Genomic DNA, 25,205 nt, shown 5'->3' with positions numbered 1-25,205 from the left:
CCACTTCTTTTAAACGCTGCACCTCTAGTTTAAAACTCCAAAGCTCTAAAATCTTAAGTTTTAAGTCCGACCCGAGATAAACCTGGTGACATCATCAGAAGTTCTCCTCCAGGGCCACAAAGACATTATACAATGTTTGAACAGGCTGAGTAGTACTCTTTGTGACTAGTAAACTGAACTTAATGTGTCTGCATTACTTACAGATGAGAAAGAAAAACATAATTTCTCCATGCTTAAATGGCACTGCACCTTCTCATACAGCGCTTGAAACAGGAAGACATGTACTCAAGCATTTATGTTCACAGATGGTATGCAAATGTAACCACACATACACACCCATGCACTTGTGTCTGTGTTATGCTGTATACAGTATTTGTGTTGAAATATGCATCACCAAGTGTGACTGATGTGTAACCCATGCATGGCTTGACTCTAGGATCAGTCTGTTGGTGTTGCTTTGTTGGTTTCTATCTGTTTTCAGAGGGACTGAATAGGGTCCGTTCATCGGAGCTGCCAAAAGGATTAGGCTATTTTCTGCTCTGCTCTGCTCGGCTCAGCTCATCTCAGCTCTGGCCTCAGGCAGGACTGTTCAAATGGTTACATAGCAGTGTGAAGTGGAGATCTCCTCATTGTGTGGCCGAACACAGAGGCGCTGTCTGCGGCTTTGTTGAGAAGATGATCAGATGAGTTTGCTTCAAATTCCATTCCAGACTTGAATGTCACGGGTTTGAGAAAAAAAACACATACAGTTGGGACTTTTTTTCACAATACAGTAAGCAGAAGGCAGAAACTTTGGAAACAGAAAGTCCATCATCCGTCATGACCATTCATACCTAAAGGCAGTTTAGAGTCTCTGATTCATTTGACTTGTATGACCTTATGTGGGAAGAAAGTCAGGCTGATATGAAGGGAAAGAATCTAACTCCACAAATGAAGGAGGCCAGTAACAGCTGTGCTACTCCCTGAGTAAAATTTATTATCACTCTGCTATATGGAGCCCTTTGGTGGGAGAGGAAATAAACTCTTTTAATGGGGCTATTGTGGTTAAAATGACCATTGCAGAATGATAAGTTATCTGAAAAGGACATAAATGAGAACAAGGCGATGCACTGCGACTCAGAGTGGGTTACTGAAAACAGATTGATTAAGTCTGTCAAACAATAAAGCACTTTTAATTTATTTCTAATGGCTTGAAAGCAATCAATGTAACTTAATGGAAAAAGAAAAAGAAAAAAAAAAGCTCAACTTCGCCTAGCATGTCTTCGCATCATATTCAACACAGCAGGGAAATATCGATTGGCTCCGGGTGATTGGCAATGTCTCGTTAAAATTGGGTTTGGCTTAGGACTGCCACTTCCAATCACCATGAGCTATATCCTCATTGAACATTTTCAGAAATAAAGCAGCTATTGATCATTTTCTCTGGCAAAAATAACAGCGGGAAAGCCGACAGAAAGCCTGAGGAATTGAGTTTAAGAGTGAGGTCCCTGCCAAAATCACCTCCGAAAATGTCTGCCTGGCTGTCTGAAAAATAAACACGCCGTCCCCGGCAGAGTAAACAAGACGAGAGGAAGCAGAATTACATTATTCAGACTTGACAAAGGGTGGCAGCTCTGTAAACACTAATATATAAACTCAGTGTAAACAGTGGAGGGCATTTATCTGCCTCATGTGATGGCCAAAATAAATAGAGAAAACACATGTAGTGTGCAGGTTTCCTACCCTTTTCTCTATGCCAGCAGTCAACTTAAGAGTCGAAGGAAACTTATGTAGAAACTGTCAAGCATCAGCCTCAGAATGAAAAAATAAAGTCTCGCAACAGGGCTTACACAAGTTACCTTTTTTACTTTAGTAATTTAACTTTTTAGTTATTACTAAATTGAGATACTATTGGCACATTTAGCCACACAAGTACTGCAATTACTTAAGTTTTAAAATGTCTTTATGCTCCTTAAACCACTGTGAGGAAAATACAAACTTACTATAAAGGGCATGAACGCGGATGCTCGAGGGACTGTCAATTCTGCACAATGTTGTCTTCTAAAATGTATCATCAGGAAAGTGAACGCAGTGCAGGTGTGACCTGCTGTGTCAAACACTGGAACAGAGGTGCTAAAGCAGATGACGCGGGAGGAAGCTGTCTTCTTTGATTTGTGCTCTGCTCCAGTCTGACTAGTCCTTTATCGGCCCCTTGATGACTCAGGTTCGTTACTTCAATACAGACTTGGATATGCATGCAGAGTGTTTACAGCAGGCGGGATGAGTTTTCTGATTTGCATTCACATTCTTAAATAGAGAACGTTTCAGGGCTTAGAAGCCACTTGTCTGGCAGCATTTGGCCAGAGGCACAGTGCCCACAGACAGTATTTAACCGTGTTGCCGTTTTCCCTCTTTCTGAAGTTGTGGCCTGAATTTAATTGGATTGAGATTTCTTTTCTTCCGACGAAGTACAAAAACTATTCCACAGCGACACATTTGAAATGCCGTTCACAGACACATTTACCCTCCAGAGTCAGTAACCTGTCAGATTTGAACAATATTGTTGGATTTTGTAAGAGGATAAATCATTAATTAATATCTAATCTCTAGGAAATCACTGAAGAGGGATAAAGATCTTTTAAACTTTCAAATAACTAGTAATTAATGTTATGAGATTTTTATGTTTAATTCATGAAAGTTTCACATTTCAGAAATAGGTCAGAACATCAGAACCTTACTTATACATTTAATAATTCATAAAAAAAACCCCTTTCAATAACATTTCATAGGATTAAATAAAAAATGACCCTACTAAAAGTCATCAAATACTTCACCTGTTAATAACTGCAAGGCTCTCCCCGACTATCTATCACTGGAGACGCCTGCCCGACCTTGACTGATGTCATAAGAAATTAAGAGTATAATGAAACTAAGCTTAAGATGCGTGTCACCTGCAGCGACTGGTGCAGGTGCATTACCCATTTTTCCTATCCAGTGCATTACTGCTGAAGGAGCACTTTCATGGTCAGAGAAACAAATAGCCACGAGCCACCAAGGACAAAGTAATTTGATAGGGCGGAAGAAGGCTACAAACACTTCTCTTGGTGCCATCATCAAGATTAGCCAACCACACCTCTTCCTTCATCTCATTAGCCTCGAGTTCACGTCACTTTTCGTACCCAGACGCTGATGGCTTAGTTTGGACTGAAGGACACACAGGACTATGAACCATGCCAATCATTTTCTAATATAGGCAGTCTCTGCACAATCGAGGCATGTGGGTCTCAATTAATGGATAGCTGTGAAAATTTCCCCACAGGAGCTACTGGCTCTCTCTACAGGGACTTTTAGATGGACAGAGACAGTGTGCGTGTGGCTGAATACATCTGTAGAAGAGAGGGCAGTGTGTGAAAAACAGAAATTACTACATAAAATGCCAAATTAGTGTCCAAATGAATGATTCTGAGCAAGCAGTAATTAAAGCCAACAAAATTGGTTAATTAACTCTTTGTTTGACATACGCAAAAATTCTGGTCTCCATGATACCTTGTGCGAATTATGGAAGCGACTTACGGCAGGAAACTGAAACCAGCGTTAATAAGGCGCTAAACCTCCTTCATAGAGTGATTTGTATGGCGTATCATTCACTCACGGGACTCTGTGGCACTTAAGTGTTGTGCTTGAAGCGGGTTGTTAGTTTATGTCGGCGGACTCCGTCTGTTAGCTACTGTTGCTGTCTGTAGGCTGAGTGGAGAGGCAAAGAGATGAGGAATTGGAGGAATCTGATGATTGCTAACTGCAAAACGGACAGGTTGTTAATCTAAAACGACAACATCTTGTACAGAAGCTTTAAACAAATTGTCCACAGGCTTGTGTATGGCCAATAAACAAGTAATTTAGCAACGTGATCAGCAATTTACACTAGTTGCAGCAAGCAGTGGAAATATCACCAATAATCGTCTCCCCGGTGACCTCGCCAGGAAACTCGCAGATAGAAGGTTCTGCTCTACTGACAGGCTGTAGACAGTAGATGAAATCATTCCTGACGTCCTCTGCTTTAGCCTTACCCTCTGCATCCGTAACGCAGCAACATAATGGAGGAAAAGTGGAGGAAAATGGAGGAAAAAAAGACAAGCAGTGTCATGATGAAGCACAAATGGATTACCTGCTTGGCCAGACTTCAACCAGCCTTCAACTTTGCCTGCACCCACTTTAACAATCATCTGCCAGAGCTGCCAACTTAATAGGACAGAGCATCTCAATGGAAAAAGCCAGAGATGAGAATTCAAAAATCAGCCTTGCATGTCATCAGTACAAATGAACTGGCCTTCATGGATATGGAAAATACCCGCCTCCCACTCTTCTTTGCTTTTTGTTGTCCAATGAATTTATTCATATAATCTCATTGTGAGGGGGTTGGGAGCATTACTCACTGTCGGCCAGTACTACTCTGTGGTGATTTACATGACTCATTGGATATAATTTGTCCACGCCAAACACCGCAGCTTCCACGCTGTACACACTGAGACACGCCCTTGCTTTTCATTCTCTGCCAATAAATTGATCCAATCCAAGATAATTGCTTCAGCAATTCCTCTGACACGGGTAGAAGAGTGTGTGTGCAAGAGCAAATCTATGCACTCTTTGTTTTTATTATGAGTGTATTTCTGAAGTAATAGCATGGTGCAGTTGGGGAGCTGAAGTGAACCAGAGGCAGGGAGTAATCCCCTCCAGTGGTGCTTTGTTCCATCAGCAGGACTGAGTGGGTTCTACTTTATACCGACAGAGAGGGCTGGGGTCGATCTGCATGGCTGCTCGAGCTGTCGGCAAGGACAAGAAACAAGGCTTCCACTCAAAAACCTGCTGACGCTAGCCTCTTTCAAGATGAGTAAATGCTGTAGATGAAAAGATCACATTTCAGATGAGGACAAAAAAAACAAAGGCTACCTGTGCAACAGAGGCAGCTTAGAGAGATAAACAACGTGAAAGTTTAAATCAGAACAACCTCGCAGAGATAATTCTACTCTCGCACAGTAGTCTGTACAATCTCACGAAAACTTGTTAGGCTTACTTAGCGTCTCCCTCTGACCAACTGCAAGTGGATGCTGCGCTTTGAAAACCAAAATAAAGAACAAAAACAAAACAACAAACAGCTACAAAAAGACATGGTGGCACTCATCCCAGAAAAGAGAGATTTGAGACAAATCCTGCTGTGCATTTCAGAGGCAGGATGTAGCTTCTCATCTGCTCCAGGGGGGATTGGACTAAGGCGGAGAACCATGGTGTTTGTAGAAGGGAGGAGGGTGAAGGTTTTTGGATTTGCCCTCGCTGGAGCTTTAGTGTTCCATCGTTAAATTGGGGCAAATGCGTTTTAATGCGATCAACAAAGACTGGAAGGGAAGAGCAAGAATCACTGAGGGCAAGTAAACAACTATTATATTAGCAACAAATAAGTGCCAGACAGGCTGTGAGGCTGTACGGGCTGGACCTTGAAATACAGCTACAGCAGCTTGGATTGTGTACTGAAGCAAGAGGGGAAAAAAGAGAAAGATCTTTCAAGACTTTGCAGAATGACTGCACCAGCGCTTTCAAACTTTAATAATTGGTTGCTAAATGTAAATGCTTCAGCCAAAAGCACTGGTCCAAAGGCTGTATAGAGTGTGTTTTCTCACCAGTGTCAGCCCTGTCAACTAACATTTGTAGCAAAATAGTACAGTGTCAAAAACGACAAGGGTTTGACAAGGATAGTTCAGTATAGAAAAGAAAATCTCAGTCCAAATTTCTTTCTCAGTTTATGAATGCACATGCCCACTTTCATAGTGAAATTAATCAGGTGCCACCAGATTTGTCAATCTGTACCAAATTTCCATAAAGTTTAAAGCTCACTTTGAAGCCGCTCCTTGTCACTGTGTTGCTGCTTTCGCCAAGTTACCTGTTCTCATTCCGCTGTGTGTATCTTGGTTGGGGGTCAGCATCTCCATCATTAACATCATAGCTTGCCTCTGGGTCCTAAGAGAGACATAAAAAAGATCAGAATGTTAATCATGTCACTTAAACAAAGTTCTCGATTATCTTTGATGTAGGGCTGTGTGATTTGACGATGTATCGTGTGATGATAGTAAAAATCTTGTGTTTAATAATATGCTCTATTGTTTATTTCTCTGTTAAGCAAATCACACTCTTTGTTGATCTAGGTAGAAATTTGTATGATGCTAACACAGACAAACATGGAGAGAGTGACTGTCACACAGATTGGTGTAATTCTGACAGGAGGTCACTCCCACACTAGACAAAATGAGGAGCTCTTCTGTCGGCTAGTGTTGTGTGCCCATATGTGTTGAATGGGTTTGAGTCCAAGACAAATATCCCCATGGGGACAGTAAAATATCTATCTATCTAAGTATCTATAGTTCTGTCGGTCTGTCTGTCCGTCTGTCTGTCCATGTAACCTTAAAGAGGGGCTACTTCTGTCACATGGATGTGGTTTGTATATGAAGAGTCTGACATAGACCAGAAAAAACGTACGGGTGCGACCAATATTTATTTTGTTTGAAAATAAATAAATAAATTTACAGATATTGTTCTCCCTATGGGACGATGTAAAAAATGTATGTTGTCATTATCCTGGCCATAATAATTGTGATTGAAGATATTGTCCTGATAATCATCAAAATGTGCTTAAAAAACCTTAAAAATTCACTAAAACATATGGCATCATGTTTTGGTAAGAAAAAAAAATGTTTTTTTGCATCACAGATAAGACACACATCTTTAGTTTGGAATCTACTTTATCCCAATTTACGATTATCAGGATAATGTAAATGTACTACCAAGATCAACTTGAGTGTTTTTATCTCAAATTTTATAATCTCCCATCCCTAAAAATGTACTATTTTCTTCTACCTGTCAATGTTGTTTACAAATAGGGAGGTACTTTGCACTTACATAATTGTTGATGAGGTCAGGATGGTCTTTCTCAATGCCGTCGTCTAGGATGGTCACCACTACACCTCTTCCTGTGTAGCCTTGAGCCCAGGCTACTCTGGTATTCAGGTCTTGATGTGTTGGGGTGGACTGGAAGAGACATAAGACTGTTGTTCAGTCGTCAATCTCTGGTGACTGATGCTTGCCAGGCAAACTCTAAAAAAGTTTATAACCCTGAGAACAGCTGAACTCATCCTTTCACTCGCAGTGATAAAAAGGAAAACAGAAATGCTCAATACAAAAATAAAAAAGACGTAAAAGGGAAGATCAGAGGTGGTTCACGAACACTTAAAATACAATTTTGATGCATCAGCTCGCTGACGCCACTGCTTCCTCAGGCTGGGCTGCCCGATGAGAGCATCCTGCAAAAGTTACGCTTTTAGAATAAAGAGAGAAAACCTGTTGCAGGTCAGGGATCTTGGTGAGAGCATTTGCCTTTCTCTCACAGAAAAAGAATTGCCTCGCTGCAAGCGTCGAGAAGAAATGGGAGACAGACAAATAGGAGATACAGAGTGGTTAAACATGATTTGGTTGAACAATGGAAAATTCGTACTGTGAGAAGTTTGAAGACAAGCGAGCGCCGGAGGTGAAAGAGATGGTTCCAGATAAACACATAAGGTAGATGGAGGAATGGGAAAAACATCACAGACAACCTTGTCTGCCCCCTCCTCTGTTTCCTGCTGATTTTTCTCCACAGGGCACCACTCCTGCATGTGAACCTCTGTGAAAACGCCTGCATACTTAAGTAAGCTTAAATTCCTGGATGTAGTCTTTGGACTGGTGCAGACACCATTCAATACACATTTTTAAGTAAATATTTGTGATAACCCAACCCAAATAAACGAATAGAAAAGCTCTTTAAATACACTAAAATAGCTGCATTACCAAAGCAAAATGTTGGCAATACCTTCAGCTAAACCATCATTGTTTGGTTTGCAAGTCAGGGCTGTGTGGAATAGAAAAAAAAAAGGGTTTAAGTCCTCAGACGATTAGAGGTCTAATGCTGAATGGCAGAGGTGGTTTCACAACTTCTATTCACTGGTGATTTATGTCTGGGATAGTCAATGTTGTCATTAATCCGCTGCTGTGACAGAGGTTTTGCGCATATAGAAAAGGAAAGAAGGGCAGATTAGGGCAAATTGAAGCATCTCTGGGAAAAGCTGTGAATAACGAAACAGACATGGAGCCGGGACCATTTTCTATCAACGTTTCACAGGTGACGCAGCTTAGTATGCGATCCGCCCTGACATTTCATTTTACATTCAACTCAGCATCCCGGGATGCAATGTATGATACATTTTGCTGAGGAAACCTTGTGTTGGCGGCGGTGAAGCTGAAGTAAGTGAGCATTTCAGGGTCAGTCCAAACGACAGCAATTCAATTTATGCTTATCTGACTGATCATAAGAGAATTAATAACTTCAGCCACTTCGATAATGAATACATCTTTAAGTCAGGTAACCTCACAAGCTCCTGCAGAGCTGGAAATACTGAGTGATGTGCTGCTCAGACAGGGCTGAATGAAGAGACTTTCAATGTTTAATCAGAAATAATTGCATAGCAAAAAAAGGTTGTTTGTTATTATACTTTGTTATTCATAAATCTGAGTGCAGACAGGGACCTTCTCTGTAGCTTCAATATTGAAAGTGCGGAATACAAAGATGAAAAATCATTATAAATTCTACTGACAGCACTTACAATACTTGAATTTCTTTGATGGTAATACTGTTTATATTACAACAAGCATGCTACTGCAAATATTCTGCCATTTTAGAAACAGTGCACAAATGAATGTTTAACATTTTTAATGCATTTGTCATAATGTCAGACTAATTTGTCGAAGCTAATGGATAAAGATAAGAGACCACCACATACCAGGTACCACTGCTTGGGGAAATCAGGGTCTGTTGGGTCTTCATAAACATCCCTCCTCTTCCTTTTTTTCACCACTTGCTGCTCCGCCCACAGGACCTGGGGTGCCCAAACAGATGCACACACACAAAGAAAATTCATGGTTCACACATTTATCCTCACATGCTTCTGTGCCATTAGTAATGTTCTAATTTCAGAAAGTGTTGGCGTGTCCCACAGACTGTAAACGTGGAAAACATGGCCCCAGCTGTGTTCACAAAGTAATAACGAGAAAGAGAAGCAGAGATGTGAAGCAAATCTAATTTATTTCAGTCCTGAGACGCAGAGAGAAAGTGGCTACTGTACAGCATGTCGGAGTAGGGGCCTTTGAAGTCCTAGAGGCTGCAGGGGTTCACACAAGACCGCTAAGGGTGGGTGACAGTAATTGCTAATATCACACATAGAAACTGACATTTTACTGTTTGGTTTCAGAAGTTGGGAAAACAATTAAATCAAACTGTTACAAACAAGCTTGCCAAAAGCTGCACAATAGCAAATCATTTAATGTCTGTCCACTTGCCAGTTAAGATGAAGGATTTTTCTATTCTATTTTCATGCTTGTGTTGTATTGTCGATTTATTATGACAGGTAGTCTGCTCTGTGCGCATGATTGCCAGTAATAAGAATAAATAAGGACACGCATAGAATTTGATTTTGTCGATGGTTAAATATTTAAACACAGACTACATAAATACTAGATGATAAAAACAATATCCTGTTTGAGCTTTTGTCATGTTTCACCTGCAAACCTGTGGGTGATTGTAGAAGCGCCGCTTCCCGATGTGGCAACTGTCAAACTGTCAGCAGACCTCCCTCACCAATCACCTCCAGACTGCCAAATATTTCATTTTACCATGTGTCCTAACAACTTAGCATTGCATAACTAAGCTTTGAGACAGAATCAGACAGGCTCACACTCTGTAACCTAAGAATAAGAAACACTTGTCTGCAACTCATTACTAACAAAGAAAACAATTGATTTGTTAGTAGTGAGGTTTGAAAACACATCAAGTTCTCACTGCTTTAATAAAAAAATACATTTTGTTCAAATTAAACCAAAAGCAACAAAGATGTGTTTACTTGTAATTGTAAAACAAAACATTGTAAAAAATAATCATTTAACTGCCTACTGGGACTGAGCTAATACTGTAGGAGGAAGCTGTATAGAAGAAGTGAAACTACAGCAGAGATGCTTATCTTCTGCAGCCGTTTAAGCAAATGCTGCTGTGTATTATTACTGTCAGTGATAAATGCATCCATTGCTGATTTTTTGCTGAAGGGGACAAAGCTTAAAGTGGTTCTCGCTTTTCTATTAAGAACACTCAAGCGAAGCGTGTCTAAACGTGTGAATTTCCTTTACAATGCCCTGCAGATTCTGGAAGTATGGCTTGTTATTTAAGTATTTCACTTCTTTTCAGTCAGTTCTTTCTTTTTCCCCTTGTTGCTGTCAGAGGCGTTCGTAGTTGTGAGGCTTTTGTGTTTGCTTGACTTTTTATGAAACACGTGGGCTGCAGAAAACGTGTTCAGCACAGCTACAGAGTCCGTTGAAGCTCCTAACCTAGTTGAAAACTTTGCCTTAGAGAATGAAGTCATTAACCTTATTCAAGTGACCCTAGACTAATTAACATGTATCCCATTTCATTACATTATAATTGCACATGGCTGACCTCGTTGCACTGCTGCCCACTGCACACCAAATTAATATTAGAGAAAAAGTACATCTGATGCATGATCATCATCATATAGCATATTAATGCAAATGATTAACATAAATGCATTCAGCTCACAGCTTACTTAACATCACTTTTACACAGCATATTTTGTGTATGCATTTGAATAATGTAGAAGGCATTCAAACACTCCAGCAAGAATTTCTACTCTAAAAGACTAACAGATATTACTGATATTTTCCTGAAGGCCAAGTCAGTCAGATGGAGTGCTAAATAAGAACACAGAGGTACAATTTGATAACCACCCTGAGGTCAGGGAAAAGGACAGAGAAAGAGTAGCAAAACACAACCACACAAAGAAGCAATCATGAGACAAGAAGAAGGTCTAGGTCTGTAATTCACTAGAGCAATAAACTATTTGTTCCATCTCTTGCACAGTGTCCTGAGGGCTATTCCTGTCTGATGACTAAGGAGAGGCCATGCTGGTATTGTTTGAAAAATCAGAGGCACTGTGAGAGAGGCAGACTGTGCTTTGATCTATAGATCTGTGTTCCAAAAGTTACAGAGAAATAAATGTTAAAGGGCAAGTCATTTTTTTTTAACCAACAAATCCCATGGAAAGACCTCAAACCAACAATAAACTGATTTAGTTAAAAAAATACTGTCTTTGTATCTAAAGCCTGATAAATCTTATTCCACTGTGGCACATTATGATGGACATGGGCACTGTAGTTTGTTTGGACTGGATCCCGATTAATGTTCTCGTACCGTAAATCAGTGTTTCTAGCCTGGGGCTCACAGCACTCCAGAGGGGTCACAAGATTAATTTGAAGGGTTGTGAGAAGATAAACAGAATATAAGAGCAGAAAAGCACATATTCATGGTTCGCTTTTAAGAAATTAATTTAATCTTTGATGTTTTTCCTTGTGAATTACTGGATAATTTTATCCTTTTAAGCCTCTAAAAATAATCCAAATCAAACAATCTGAGAGGGAAGAATCTCTCATTAAGGGCGCTTTCAAATCAGGGACCCAGACTCAGAACTAATCATACTCGGTATGGCACAGTACAAAACAATCATACCTAATGTGAAAAACACCCTCAGTCTTAAGTTAAACTGCTCAAAACTTGTGGATAGAGCTCCAAGGGTGAGTCAATTAATCAATTAGTTGATTTTATTTATTATATTGATTTAATAAGTTTATTTGTATCAGGGACAATGTACAAAATAACATTAGTCTCGAGATGAGAGAAGTTTCATGCTTTGTACCGGATTTAGCTTACTAGCTACTTTCCATCCGTTGATCAAAAGAAGATTCATTGCAAACTAGAACAGCAGATCTCAGTAGAGTACATACGTCTTCAAGGCCCAGTGGTGCACTTTACTCACAGACTTACTCACTCATTGATGCCAGCCACCTACAGTATATACACCTGATTTTTGTCCATCAAGAAAAATTTAATGGGGTTTATTCTGCGCCAAGACCCATCATCCATCCAAGTTTCATGGAGATCCATTCAGTAGTTTTTGTGCAATTTTGCTGACCAACCAACCAACAAACAAACAGATACGCGTGAAGAACATAACCGACTTGCAAAAGCCTAAACTGTTAATCGATTGATCTTGAAAATAATCGGCAGTCCCCATAGTCCCCGACAAATACAATATTTCCTCCTGTCACTCGGGTAAAATCTTATTTTAAACATTTGCGTCCTCAGTGGGAATCAGTGGACAGTGTGGAAGTCTGAGAGCATTGAGAGACGACCTGCTTGATTTAGTATTTTTATGAGTTTAGGTGACAGTCAGACAAATACAGAACATTGCGAGCCTTATCCTGTAATAGTAAGGCCTTCAAAAGAAGAGAAGGGTGGGGGGGAGGGAGAGAGAGAGAGAGAGAGAGAGAGAGAGAGAGAGAGAGAGGGAGAGAGAGACAGAGATGTATTGTAGGCTAAGGTCCCTCTGAAACACAGTATGCAGTAAGCTGCCTTTCACTGTGGTTTGTACAAAACCAACAGCAGCCACCCCAAAACAAATCGATTCTTTCCTTCACAGAGAAGGTGTGCAGTGTGGAGTGGAGAGATGACAAACAACCCTCACAAGCATAATGGTAAAAGCTTATGCAGCTGCCAATGTCATCTTGCCGCTGTGTGATTATTCAAAGGGGATGGTGATAAGCGGCATGTTAGCACCACCGAGCAGAGGAAAAGGGACAATAGGGGTAATGTGAGAGACAGCGGCCAGATTACAGACAGGAAACACTGTAACAAGCTCAGAGCTTAGCACTGACTAATCCAAATCCAGCCATTATGTTTAACTGCGTTTTAAATGTGTTTTCTTTGAAGTAGGTGAGACTGAACCTCTTCTTTACCCTTTTCCAGGGATCAGATAGTCTCACGCACACACACAAATTTACAAATGCACACTAATAAACACACGTAAACACAAACCCACTCACTTTGGCTGTGATGTTTTTTGGCAGTGGTCATGCTTTGCCTTAGATCTGGTCCGTTTCTGCTTGTGTGGGTGTGTAAGTAACCTAAGGACAAACTGTTGCTCCTTAGCTAGAAACCTGACGACCTGAGCAACTGAGGGTTTAAGCACAGTGTTAACTTGAACTACTGACTCAGATGAACCTGTGAGATGGAATGTCGTCTGTCAAAAATGTCTTCATAGTGGATACGTCTTTATCTCCTCGGCTCTGCTGTTAGGGCTCGAATTTTAAGTTCAAGATGCTCTCTTACTTGCCAAATGGCATATAGCGAATAAAGGAAATAGGCAATCTAGCCACACAGTTAACCTCACTTTCCATTTTACAGATTAATTCTGCTCCTTTCCAGGCACGTTGTAGGAGGATTTCAACTTTCTATTGACTGTTTCTAACAAGTCCTGCGGTTCTGCCAACAGTTCTTTCTGCATTATAACCCCCACCAAATCAAATCAAATCACATCAATTATACAGCCCAAAATCACAATCAAATTGCCTCAGTGGGCTTTACAAACCGTACAGTGAACAACAACCTCTGTCCTTAGACCCACGATTCGAGTGAGGAAAAAGTTGGCAGTGCACACAACTCTAAAATCCAGTATTCTACATCATTAAATCCTCCTCGGCAACAATGACAAAATCCATGCCTCTGTCACTGCCCATACTAAATCTGATTTGTTGTTTATTTTGGATATCTCAAAACAAATCTTACAACCATCTGAGTGACATAATACTCTCCCTTCTCCCAGGCAGACACCTCTGAACCCATCTGCTCTCAGACCCTTGTTAACGTCCATTTATCCTGACCCCTGACACTGGCCTCAGTGAATGTCACCATATCTCACTAATGATGTCTTTGGCGTTGGAGCTTGTCAGATCACATTGGTCCTCTCCAGCCAGCTTGAGTTGGGCTCGGGAAATATAGAGAGGAGTCCTTGGGCTCTACTTGGCAGGCCAGCCTTGTTACAGATGGCCCAAGTCTGTTCCCACTTCTTAAATGCCCCCTTTTAGCACCAGTCAGGTACCTTTTAAGATGCTCTTAAATAGCAGCAATTACCACTGCTGCTTCCACTGTTTTCAATGTGAACATGGCAGCAGCGTGTTGCTGCGTCAGGTGGCAGCAGCACTGAAAGAGAGGGTGCCTACTGCACTCTTGCACACATACTGTAGCTATTCCCTGCTAATGTTGCCTTGGTTGACAGTTATTGAACTAGCTTGCTGATCAGTAGCCATGACTAATATTCATAAAAACATCTCTATCAGATTTTCAAAATATTCGTTGCAGAGGGGCAGTACCATGGAAACGATTTAACCTGATAACAAAGTATTCCTGCTGCACTCTTTTTGTGCATGACCTCAGTCTTGATGCAATAGGGATGAAACATTTCTCCACTTCCGAAAAAAGGCAACTTCCAAGCTCAAGTTGACCTCTGCAGAGAGTTTGTTTTTGATACAACATTTTTAAGAACTGAATATTATTGGATGCCTGCATGGTAGGAAAATGAGAAATAACAACCTGTAGACCTCGTAGGCAATGCAAAAATGGCAACGGCTGCTCTGTAAGATGATAGATATCCATCTGCAGGGAGCTGCTCAATCATGTGCCAAAGGGATACTGCTGAGTGGGTTGGTGCTGAAAGGTAGAGGAAGACGACTTTTGCACATTTCACAAAGCTACTCCGATTAAATGCTTCAGTGCATGAGAAATCCAAACTATATTAGATCACATCCGATGTAAACAGTTGACCTGAAATCTTCAATCAGAATGAAAAAAAGTCTATGTGTAACCACAGCTAATTGGCTTTGACATCAATAGGGAAAATCTTTTGAAAGCGGCTTGATGGTTTTTTTTGTGATGATTTCGAGTGATCAAACTACATTACATTACATTTATTTAGCTGAGTCTTTTATCCAAAGCAACTTTACTGTAAGTCATTCAACTGTGTGGATACAACCTAAAAATTGCAAGAATAATGCAAATACATTCAAATAAGCTAAACTGCTTCACATTGCTCCAACTGCTACATTAAGAAACAAATATTTTTTTCATTTTCATGGGCCAAGATGCGGTCTGAACAGATGAGTTTTCAGTCTGCAACGGCAGATGTGTACAGTCTCCGCTGACCTCATATCAATGGGGAGCACGTTCCACCATTGTGAAGCCAAGACAGCATACAGTCACGATGATTGCTTTTGTGGTCAATCACAATATAAACACGATGTATGGCAGATTTCATTCGAATCACAAAGGAACATATTTTCCCTCGTGTTACTGTATTTTGCGGACGCAAACAGATTTGGTTTTAAGATTTTCTTCACTAAGAATCCGCACACAGTGGAGGTGAAGAGAAAACCATTCACAGTGAAGTTTGTGGAGTGTCCCTACTTTTGTTGCTGGGACTGGTGTGGCATTTTGCCCACAAAAAACATTCCCTCCCTCAGTGGCTCTAGTGTGAATTAAAGCAATTAAATCCATGGACATAGCTTGCAAAAGGTTATGACAATCTTAGACTTGAAAAATGTACCATACTAACCTTGTTATAGTCCTTGCTTCAAATGCACGCACACACGCTCTCACACGTTGTTAGCAAATCTCCTATTGCCTTAACAAGGCAACGGTGTAATAATCTATAAATTCCATATTTTATTAGCATATTTATGTACTATGAAATGCCTTTTTGTTCAAGATCATATCTTTTGTTTCCTCAAGGATTATTTCCCCCGTAGACGGGGTGGCTGAGGAGGACATGCTTTAATCTGTACACTGCTGGATTGTATTTTGATAGTTGTAATAAATATTCAAGAGTAATGTTTTTAGAGTGAATTTAATCAGTATAAAAATGTTAACAGAAATTCACCAACAATTTTGTTCCCAGCCAGTGCATTAACTGCATCAAGTAAAGAAACCCAATAACCTTTCTAAAAACAGAAAAGGGTTCTTGTTATGCATGAAGGCTGATGTACAACTGGACATAATAAGTACTTTCTGCTCTCCTCCACCTACTCTTCTAGCTTCCACTGTTATTTTCAAAATCACTGTCTATGAAAAAAATAACCTGCTTCCTGAAAAAGCAAGTTTCCCCGTATTTGACATGAGTTTAATCCTTTCTAAGTTTAAGAAATAAAATCAATACGGGGTTTTCCTTTTTCTCTCCACTATGCTGGCATCTCCAAGCTGACTCATCTGGTCCACAGAGAAAATGAGATTTTGGAAGAGTTACAGTATGCCAGGTATAAATTTGTGGTTGGGCTGTGTGCAAATTCAGAACCAGATGTCCAAATGACGATGATATTCAGGGATGGAAAATGTTCTTGTTTATGGATCCATGCCAATATTCCTCTCTCGTTAACATTTAGGTGCAAAAACATTTTTTACAAGACTGGAGAAAAAGCAAACCCAAACACAGAGACAATCCCAGCTGTTGGGTTGTGTTTAATTTGCACATTTACAGCTACATGGTACTGCAGATCGGGTCAGGGGGACAGATGGAAGGACCGGTGTGGACTTAAAAGAATACACAGTTTGACAGGCTGTCATTGATGCTGGCATCCTTTTCTTCTCTTGCGATTTACACACTCTGGATGTGTAATCCAATCTGTCTTTTGGCCTTTTGTTGCCAACATGGAGTGCAGCAATGAGCTCTGTGAGAGCTGACACCAGTCTTACCTGTGGTTCTTTTTGCAGTTTGATGTGCATCCCCCTGTGGCCAGACAAAGCCCTCTTCTCCACGGCATGATGCCTGAAGTGATAATAATCTCCAAAAACCTGCACAAACACAAAGGGAAAGGCAATGAGTTCACCTGCAGCAACAGGACGGCCAGATAACACTCCGTGCTCACCAAGGCATTCATGTGCACACGCGAGCAAACGTGCAGATAGAGTTCATTTCGGAAGGAGCTGAAACAGACAGACAGACACTGGAGCCTGGCATTTTCTGTCCATATTCAGCACAAAGTGAGCATCTGTTACTGCACTGGTTGATGGAAATATGAGCATCGTAACATTATGAAAGCTACAACCACCATTATTTTAACACCCGTAACATATCATGACAGTCTTTGCCGTAGACATGCTGTAAAAGTCACATGAAAGTTGTGGTCGTTGAATCCTAACAAAATGGGTCTCTTATTATTCTTTAAACGAGGTTTAAATTTTCACAAGTCGGTTCAGAGTGAGAAATCTATTGAACTAAGGATTTGATCAGACCTCAGATTCATATTTCAGCTTTTCAGAGAGAATTATAAACAAGCCCGTCTATTCCACAGAGCAACAAAACCCAGAGGAACAGATGCTAACCTGTAAGTGGGGTAAAGTAACGGCTCTCTGCAGACTGGAGAAAATGTCAAACACACACACACACACACTAATACACGCGCACACACACGCAGACAGATGTGCACAGACAGAAAGACATCCATTATAAAACTGCAGATGGACGCTATCTATGAAAAATGATTAGGCGCATCCATTAGAGGTAGAATCCCTTCAGAGCTGGGCTGAAGCATTCCTCATGCCGCTGTCATTGTTCTTTCACACGTCCTGCTCATAAAAGGGCTTTTAAGGACAAGCAATTGGCTGACAGCTGTCACCAAACTGGCCTAAAGCCTCAGGGAGTGCTTTCTTTTTGTCAGTCTTGCTCTTAAGTGACACACAGAGCAGCATGTTTCTCCCCTAGTCAAGATCAAGGACAACTGACCTGAGAGCGAGACACTAAATAATACAGACATCCAGAGATAAATGTGTGATACAACACCAAAATAACCAAACAAAAGGTGGAGGAGGAGGAAGACGAGGAGCAGCCCTGCCACTCTTTGCATGGGTATTCACAGGAGAGAGCAGCCTCCATTTGAAGAGGAAGCATCGCAATCTGTACAGTAGCACCACTGGGGACTGGCTCACCTTCACAAGCTCAGTGGAGCGGAGGAAGAGTGGAGGGGGGTGGGATGACGAAGGGATCGGCGAGGGTGGATGTGGGTGCTGGGTTTGACAGGCCGACCAGGCAGGATGGATGTTTGTGAGGAGGAGAAGAGCAGACGCAGCAGGATGGAAGGCTCTCCTGGGGCTGCAGGCTGATTTTGCCGGCTGGCTGTCTGCGAGCCGACCAGACTGGAAGGATGGAGCTCAGAGGCGCAGCCTGGCAGCACTGATATAAAGCTGCCAGCCTAGTGCCGGCCAATTTGACTTCATTTGTCAAATATTTGTAATTAAGGCTTGATTTTTAAATCTCTTGCTGTGATAATTTCCACATGAACCCAAGTGACCATCAGTCTTAACTTACGCAGTGTAATACAAAAATTATATCCCCCCCCTGCAGATCACGTTGCACACATTTATGTGTGGAAAAGATGAATAAAGCTGCTTTTGTGAGGACACGGCTTTGCAAAGGGATAGGGCTTAAAATAATATTGTGTAATTTATAGGCTATATCACGAAATCTCTGGGCGACCAAATTGAACATCTCAGTATATTTTGACCAAATACCTCGATATCACGACGATATTGTAGGGATGACTATCGGTACTTTTACAAAATATTAACAGAATGAGATTTTTTGAAAAATTCAGTAATGTGGGTATAATGACCAAAGCCCTATTTGCACAGTACTAGTATTACCAAGGGACCTCATGTGAATTAGAAATTACCACCCCACATTTCTGTTTCATGTGATGCACTCACAGAATAAGCAAAGTCTGTATTTTATTCATACTTACTGACATTATCTCCTGGATATAATGTCAAGGATCCATGTAACATCAACTTTCAAAACCAAAGCATCTGTTCTCCAGCAGGCACATTATTGAGATAGTTAAGAGCTGATTTACCCACTTTCTGCATGTGTTACTTGTGTGTATTTGAATATGACACCATTTTGTTGCTCGTAACCTTCTCTGCCATCACTTTTAAATGTCAATATAGCCAATCTCACAGCTATTGACTTCTGTTCAACATATTCTTCCTTGTTCAGCTGTCTGACAACAGAAAACTGATGTTGAAAAAGAAATAAAACCCCAAACCACAGGGACTACAGATGAAAACTAGCCCCTTGGCTAATTCTTGCATATTTATAGTAATGTTCATTTATATGCACTGTCCCTGGGAAATAAACTAGATTAAGAAAAAAAAACTAAAACATAAAAAGTCACTGAAATGCCGATTCACACAGGTCTAATACGAAGGTTTGTGAAATATGGTGGGTAATATGTGATGGACACAGCCGTCCTCCACAGTTATTACAAGTTACTCAAGGTCCCAAGGTAATACTAGTCCTATGCAAACAGCACTTAAGTGGGTAAAGACAAGTATTAGAACAAGTAGAACAGTCTGGTAAGTTTAGAAATATATCACTTTTCTGTTATACAGCCTTTTAAAACCAGGCTTTATGCCATATCACAATTTAACAATATTCAATATCTAAGATGAGACAAAGTCTATAACATAATATCAATATATTGCCAAGAGGTGAAATTGTATGACTATTACAGTGTGTTCCCCTTGGAGACACTCAGTTGATGCTGTTATATCTTCAGTAAATTAGACGATCAGCGTCTGACCTTACAGGCGACCCATTGAGACAAATAACGTCAAAAGCCACGCAAAAGGAAATAGCCTTGAATAATGCAAGACTGAGGTGTGACCCAAGAAATTAATGAGACCCACTTTCACATTGATTGCGGCAGGGCAGGAGGCTAATTTGTGCTGCGCTGGGGTGGCTTTTCTTTGGGACAAACCTATTTCCTGAAGTGCTGATGTCCTCATTTAGACCTGGAGTCTTTGGGCCTTGGGAAATTGAGATGGAGATCGAAATGTTGGTGTAGCTCTCCATGAGTGTGGCTGAGTCATGCCTTTCTACAGTCTGTACCAAAATGAATCATATGGTGTGTGTGTGCGCGCGCGCGCGTGTGTGTGTCTGTGCATGTGTGCCAGCGATAATAATTGAGAGCACTTGGGGTCATTAGTCACCCTGCCACTATGCTCTGAGTCTGCATTAGAGGCACACTGCCCTTTACACTTTCCCACTGAGCAGTGGAGAAGTAGCTTTTTCAGGTAGTTCTCACTTTAGTTGTTTCTCTCCCATCTCTATCCTGTCTTTACTTTCATGTAGCCTGGAGGTTAATCTTTAACACAAGACAGCGGATAATCCTTTCACCAGAGATGTGGACTCAAGTCGACTCAAGTCACTGTTTTGATTGTCCTGCAACTTGACTTGACAGAAAATAAATAAGTTAAGTTCTGACTTGGACTGAAGTTAAAGACTCATGACTTGACTTCACTTGAGACATAGTGACTCGAAATGACTTGTCTATGTTCAGTTTTCAATTTAGTTTTTTAATTTTGTATCTTTTGATTGAGAGGAAATGAGGAAATAAATAAGCTTACATAAAGTTATACTAACTATTTATATTAGTCATTTTTTACTAATACTAATGTCTTTTCTCTTTAAAAATACAGGTCAGGGTGACTGGGACTTGACTATCTTTAATGAAAGACTCGACTTGACACAACCTTTGATTGACTTTGCTTTTCCCCCCAAAAAATATCACTTGAGACTTTGACGATTTGAATCTTGTCAGCCTTTTAGAATAAAAATGAGCCCAAATAATTTAAAGTCTAAATTAATTAAGAATATTCCACTTGGGTTTGATATGTACTTACATAGTTGATGATCTCTAAAATATGTATCTCCACAGATGAATATTACATTCTTAGCGTTCCCAAAGGTCTCCCTCAGGCCAAATCTAAATCTACACAAATCTTCACATTGTGGACATGAAGAACCATTACATTCTTCAGACAAATATTTCCAGTGGCATGTGCTTAAGTATAGCAAATATGGAACTGTCTTGACTTCAGCAAGAATGCACTCCACTAGACGTGTTCAGTAGGATATTATACGTGAATCTAGAACAAGCCTTCAAGAGATAATACAGATCTTACTAAACTTGTAAACAGAATCTTTGTAGGTTTTAGATAACAGGATGGCGTAGCATCATGTTAAATAAGAGGTTTACTTATAAATGACTTCGGAGTCCTTGCATTCAGGTCTTAAAGAAACATATATTATTCCTTTTACGACATCCAAAAGAATATTTCAGAAGAGTTAATGTTCACAGATAGTGAAAGCAGTATATAGTGAAAGGAAAGAGTGCAATAAAAATGTCCTTGTAAACTCCTGTGAAAGTAGCCCTTGTGATGTATTTTCAGACAAAGTATATGGAGCACAATAATTTACCCAGGTCCTCTGAAAAGTCTTTGAAAGACCTGAGCTGCGAAGCAGTCCATAAGTGAACCTTGCATTAAACACTTTTCATGGTGTTCTGAAATCCATTGAGATCTTGTTGAGGACAAGAACAGTGTATCACACAGTACAATATTTTGTGTGAACTACAGGAAAATATACATATATAACATTATTGTCGTTATTCGAAACCATATATCGTCTTACGTAGATTTTAGATATTGTTATATTGTGATATGGCATAAATGACTGTTGCATTAGAGTAAAGTGATGTCATTTTTTGAACTTATCAGACTGTTCTACTTCTTGCATTTGATTTGCCTTTACCACTTGGTCGTTATATCTACATTACCGATGATTATTTATCAAAAATCTCATTATGCCAATATTTTGTGTAAGTACCAATATTCATCCCTACCATATTGTCGTAATATCGATAAAGGTATTTTGTAAAAATACTGTGACGTTTGAGCTTGTTGCCCAGTCCTACCATTTATGCAGTGCTATTGAGGAGATTTAAAAATATTGAGAAATGTTGCACAATATAACCATAGAAATATTGCGATGACGCATCTGTAGGTTCACAATGGGACATCCCTCTCTTGAAGTGGACTTTGCAGGATCTGCGAGTCTGCAAGCGTGGACATCAAGACTGGTTATCATCAGTTAGCGTGGAAAACTTTCCATCTGTTTTTGGTTGGAATCCCTGGCTCATCACAAGACGAACTTAAATTCTTTGACAGCTGGAATGGCATCATTTATGAAGTGAGATTTGTTCAAATTGGGTTCATCTGATGTGAATGTCAAGTATTTCAAGTTTGTAATTTTAACAACTTTGAACTTAAAAGAGTGTGCAGTTGTGTGAGACAGACAGATGTGGGAGTCTACAGTCGGGCTGACTTTGAGTGCAACTGACATTAACATAGCTTATCAAAAGCATTCTGTCAGTCCAAGAGTTATGTGAGGCATCAAAGAGGCACGAACCAGATGCACGCCGGGTTTTTTCACCATTCCGTCAGCACACTCACCACATTAATGTTTAATTTTTTAACCCCCCCTATGAAAGTTAAAAAGCCACTGTTTATCACAGCATGTCTCATATCAGAGGTCACCATCATTGTATTACTCTCACTCCACCAGGGAATTCAAGTTATCTGCTGACATTATCAGTCAGAGTGGTTGTTACACTTCAAGGTCACTGAAAGTAATGACACGGTGTGTCTCCTACATCCCATATTCTGCTGTATCCTGTCCTGCTCTCTTCTATGGTGGCTGCCTTGGTCTCTAGCCATCTACCGCCACAGTTGTTAAGTCAATATTGGCCACAGGGGATTGGCTTCAGCTCAGCGGTGCCGAAAACAGAAATGTAGCAAGCTTTGACTGGGCTGTAACCTAATGTTATTTCACATTGCGGTGTATGTGCATACAAGTGTTTAGGCAACTCTCCAATGTTACAAACTGATTTGAAACGAGGGAAAGTTTTTTCTTTCCACTCTCATCAAACTGGCAAGGATGAAATTGTGCAGTACACTTGTTGAGAAATGTGCCTGAAATTTGGTTCGTGCTTGAGACGCTGTGGTTGTCTCAAGTGATAGGCGATGGAGAAGGTACATAATAAAATCTAATTTTGCTTATCAACAAACTGAAATTCTGCAGGGAGACTCAGAAGAATTCCAATATTCAGAGTGGGAGTGTAGAGGCAGTAGAAGAGGAGTGTGTGTGCATGGATTGGTGTGTGTGTTTGTAAGTATTCAGCATGGGAACTGAATACAAATATTCAGTATCTAGCATTGGAGCTTAAAGGTCCACCATACTTATATTGACTCTAACAGAGTTCCACATTAAGTGTATTCCCTTAAGCTTGGGCAAAGTGCACAGAGGCAAATCTACCTTATTGGAATTGGCATCAATCAGACCCATCCTTCAAGGAAAAACGCTAGCAATCAATGGTTGGTTAGAGACACAGCAATGATAGTATTTCATTCTAAACACTGAGCACCTTAATTCACAGCCTGTGATATATGATTCCACTAACCTTGATGGAGGCGGGCGCATAAATGCTAAATGCACACAATTCTCTTCCTCTGTATAGTAGGACGGAACTCAGAGGCTGCTTCTGTTGCATGTCTGAGATAGAAATGTCAGCGGCACAGCGGAGCTCATTGATTGCCACGCAGCACACCAACCCTTTCTCTTCTCTGGCCTTTCCTCTTATATGCTGCCTCTCCTTTTATCTGTGTTACTTATTCACACAAAACACTCATCGATGCTAACCCTACTGAGATAGGTGCTTCCTTTGTTGCTTACAGTTTATATACACAGCAAATGTGCTCTTGTGTTGGTATAGAGCAGCATTTGCTGTTGGGCTAATAAAACAGTCATGTTATTATCGTCCACTGAGCCACTGGGTTGCCATCTTTTAGACTAATTACTGCTGAAACTCTGGGGTTCCGCTTAGCGGGAGAAGCTCATTATTTTACTCTGAAACAGAGGCTAATTGAGTGTTTTCAAATGAAGGGTAATTATTTGTTTGCATCTTAGCTCCGATTCTGCATGTAGCCCGCCTTGGCCACATTCACCAGCTCAAGGGATTTGTTGTCTTGGGAAACAGCCACAAATAAAAAACGTTCTGGCTAATTATGTGGCTGAATAGCGAAGATTTAACAAAATGCCTATGAGGACCTTACCTGCAGTGGTATAAAAAATACAGAGGGGTTGTTCTAGCAGTTGTAGGGAAAGAGCACAAAGACCTTGAAGGTAAAGGGATTCTAAATCAAGGTGTGTCCAGTCAGACTAGTTCTTCCTATTCTGGGAGAGTAGGGCACAGTGGGAATGTGAAAAGAGAGGAGAGACATGAAAGAGAGGCAGGAGAAAGGAATATATCACAGGAGAATATGTGTGTGTAGATGGCGGAAAACCAAGTAGGAAATGGGTACAAAAGGAATGTGTCACTGTAGACGCTACGATAGCAGAAATATAGAGGCTCTACTGATGCCTGACCTTTGGCTAATATTATCATAAAACTTAATTTATACAGTTCCGTCACGGTAAATGACTACTGCCTTGTAATTCTTATCAATGATGGTTATCACTCTCTGTGATTCTCTGCCTGAATAAAACATGGTGAATCTACACCGTATCTCTTATGCCTTAATGCAAAGGGTTTAGAGTTAGATTGGGCCAGAAAATGAAATGGCCTGGGAGTATGAATCTCATTTTCAAGCATTTGCTTCACACATAAAAAAAAAAAAGAAGAAGAAAAAAAAGATAGGATTCCTGATTTTTCAGTGAACAGATAAGGGACAGAGCAAGGAGAGCAGGTCTTATCAAAAAAACAAACACACACACATACAGAGTAAAGGAATATCATCACGCAGCCCAACCTGGCTCAGAGTGGCACTGATCCATCCAGCAAGCATCTGGAACTCACAAACATGCTGGTGTTCAAAGTAATTCACACATGTGCACGCAGGCATACACACACACACAGAAACAGACACACACACGCAATCCAAAGACTCAAAGCTATGGCCTTGAGAAAGGGAGACTGAGCGAGATAAAAAAGACCTTGCATGTGAAGGAGGGTATGTGTGTATGTGTGTGTGTGTGCGAAAGAGAGACATATTAAATATTTCAGATCGCTCCGTGCCTCTTTAATTTGAGATTTATCCCACCGGGGTGATTCTTAAGTCTCAAATCCCTGTCTTGGTCGGAGGAATGTGCTAACCAAATTAGCAAACACCCAACTTTAACTATGCTTCGCCGGAGCGACGAATATTCATGGTGTCAAGGGAGAGTTGGATCCATTTGCCTTATGCAGTACTCCGGTGCAGAGTTGTGGCTGGTTTCACCAGGCATTGGTTATACCAGTAATTATTCTTCTAACTGTCTCTGATATTACAGAGCAATGGTCTGTGATGGTCCTAAGGGTGAAGGAAG

The 25,205-nt window shown here is 40.6% G+C and overlaps 1 protein-coding gene across 1 annotated transcript in view; it reads right to left on the bottom strand.

The window, feature by feature from the left end:
* furinb (furin (paired basic amino acid cleaving enzyme) b) overlaps positions 1-25,205 on the bottom strand; it is an 87,810-nt gene that overhangs the window by 25,779 nt on the left and 36,826 nt on the right. Inside the window, exons 3-6 of the mRNA XM_073472872.1 lie at positions 16,697-16,795; positions 8,838-8,933; positions 6,925-7,053; positions 5,912-5,988 (exon numbers count right to left, since the gene is read on the bottom strand). Of these exons, the coding sequence (XP_073328973.1) occupies positions 5,912-5,988; positions 6,925-7,053; positions 8,838-8,933; positions 16,697-16,795 (401 nt within the window). The remainder of the gene's footprint in view (positions 1-5,911; positions 5,989-6,924; positions 7,054-8,837; positions 8,934-16,696; positions 16,796-25,205) is intronic.

The sequence above is a fragment of the Pagrus major genome, chromosome 8 (genome assembly GCF_040436345.1).
Source record: "Pagrus major chromosome 8, Pma_NU_1.0".
Lineage (NCBI taxonomy): Eukaryota > Metazoa > Chordata > Actinopteri > Spariformes > Sparidae > Pagrus > Pagrus major.
This window is presented reverse-complemented; position numbering and strand designations above follow the sequence as displayed.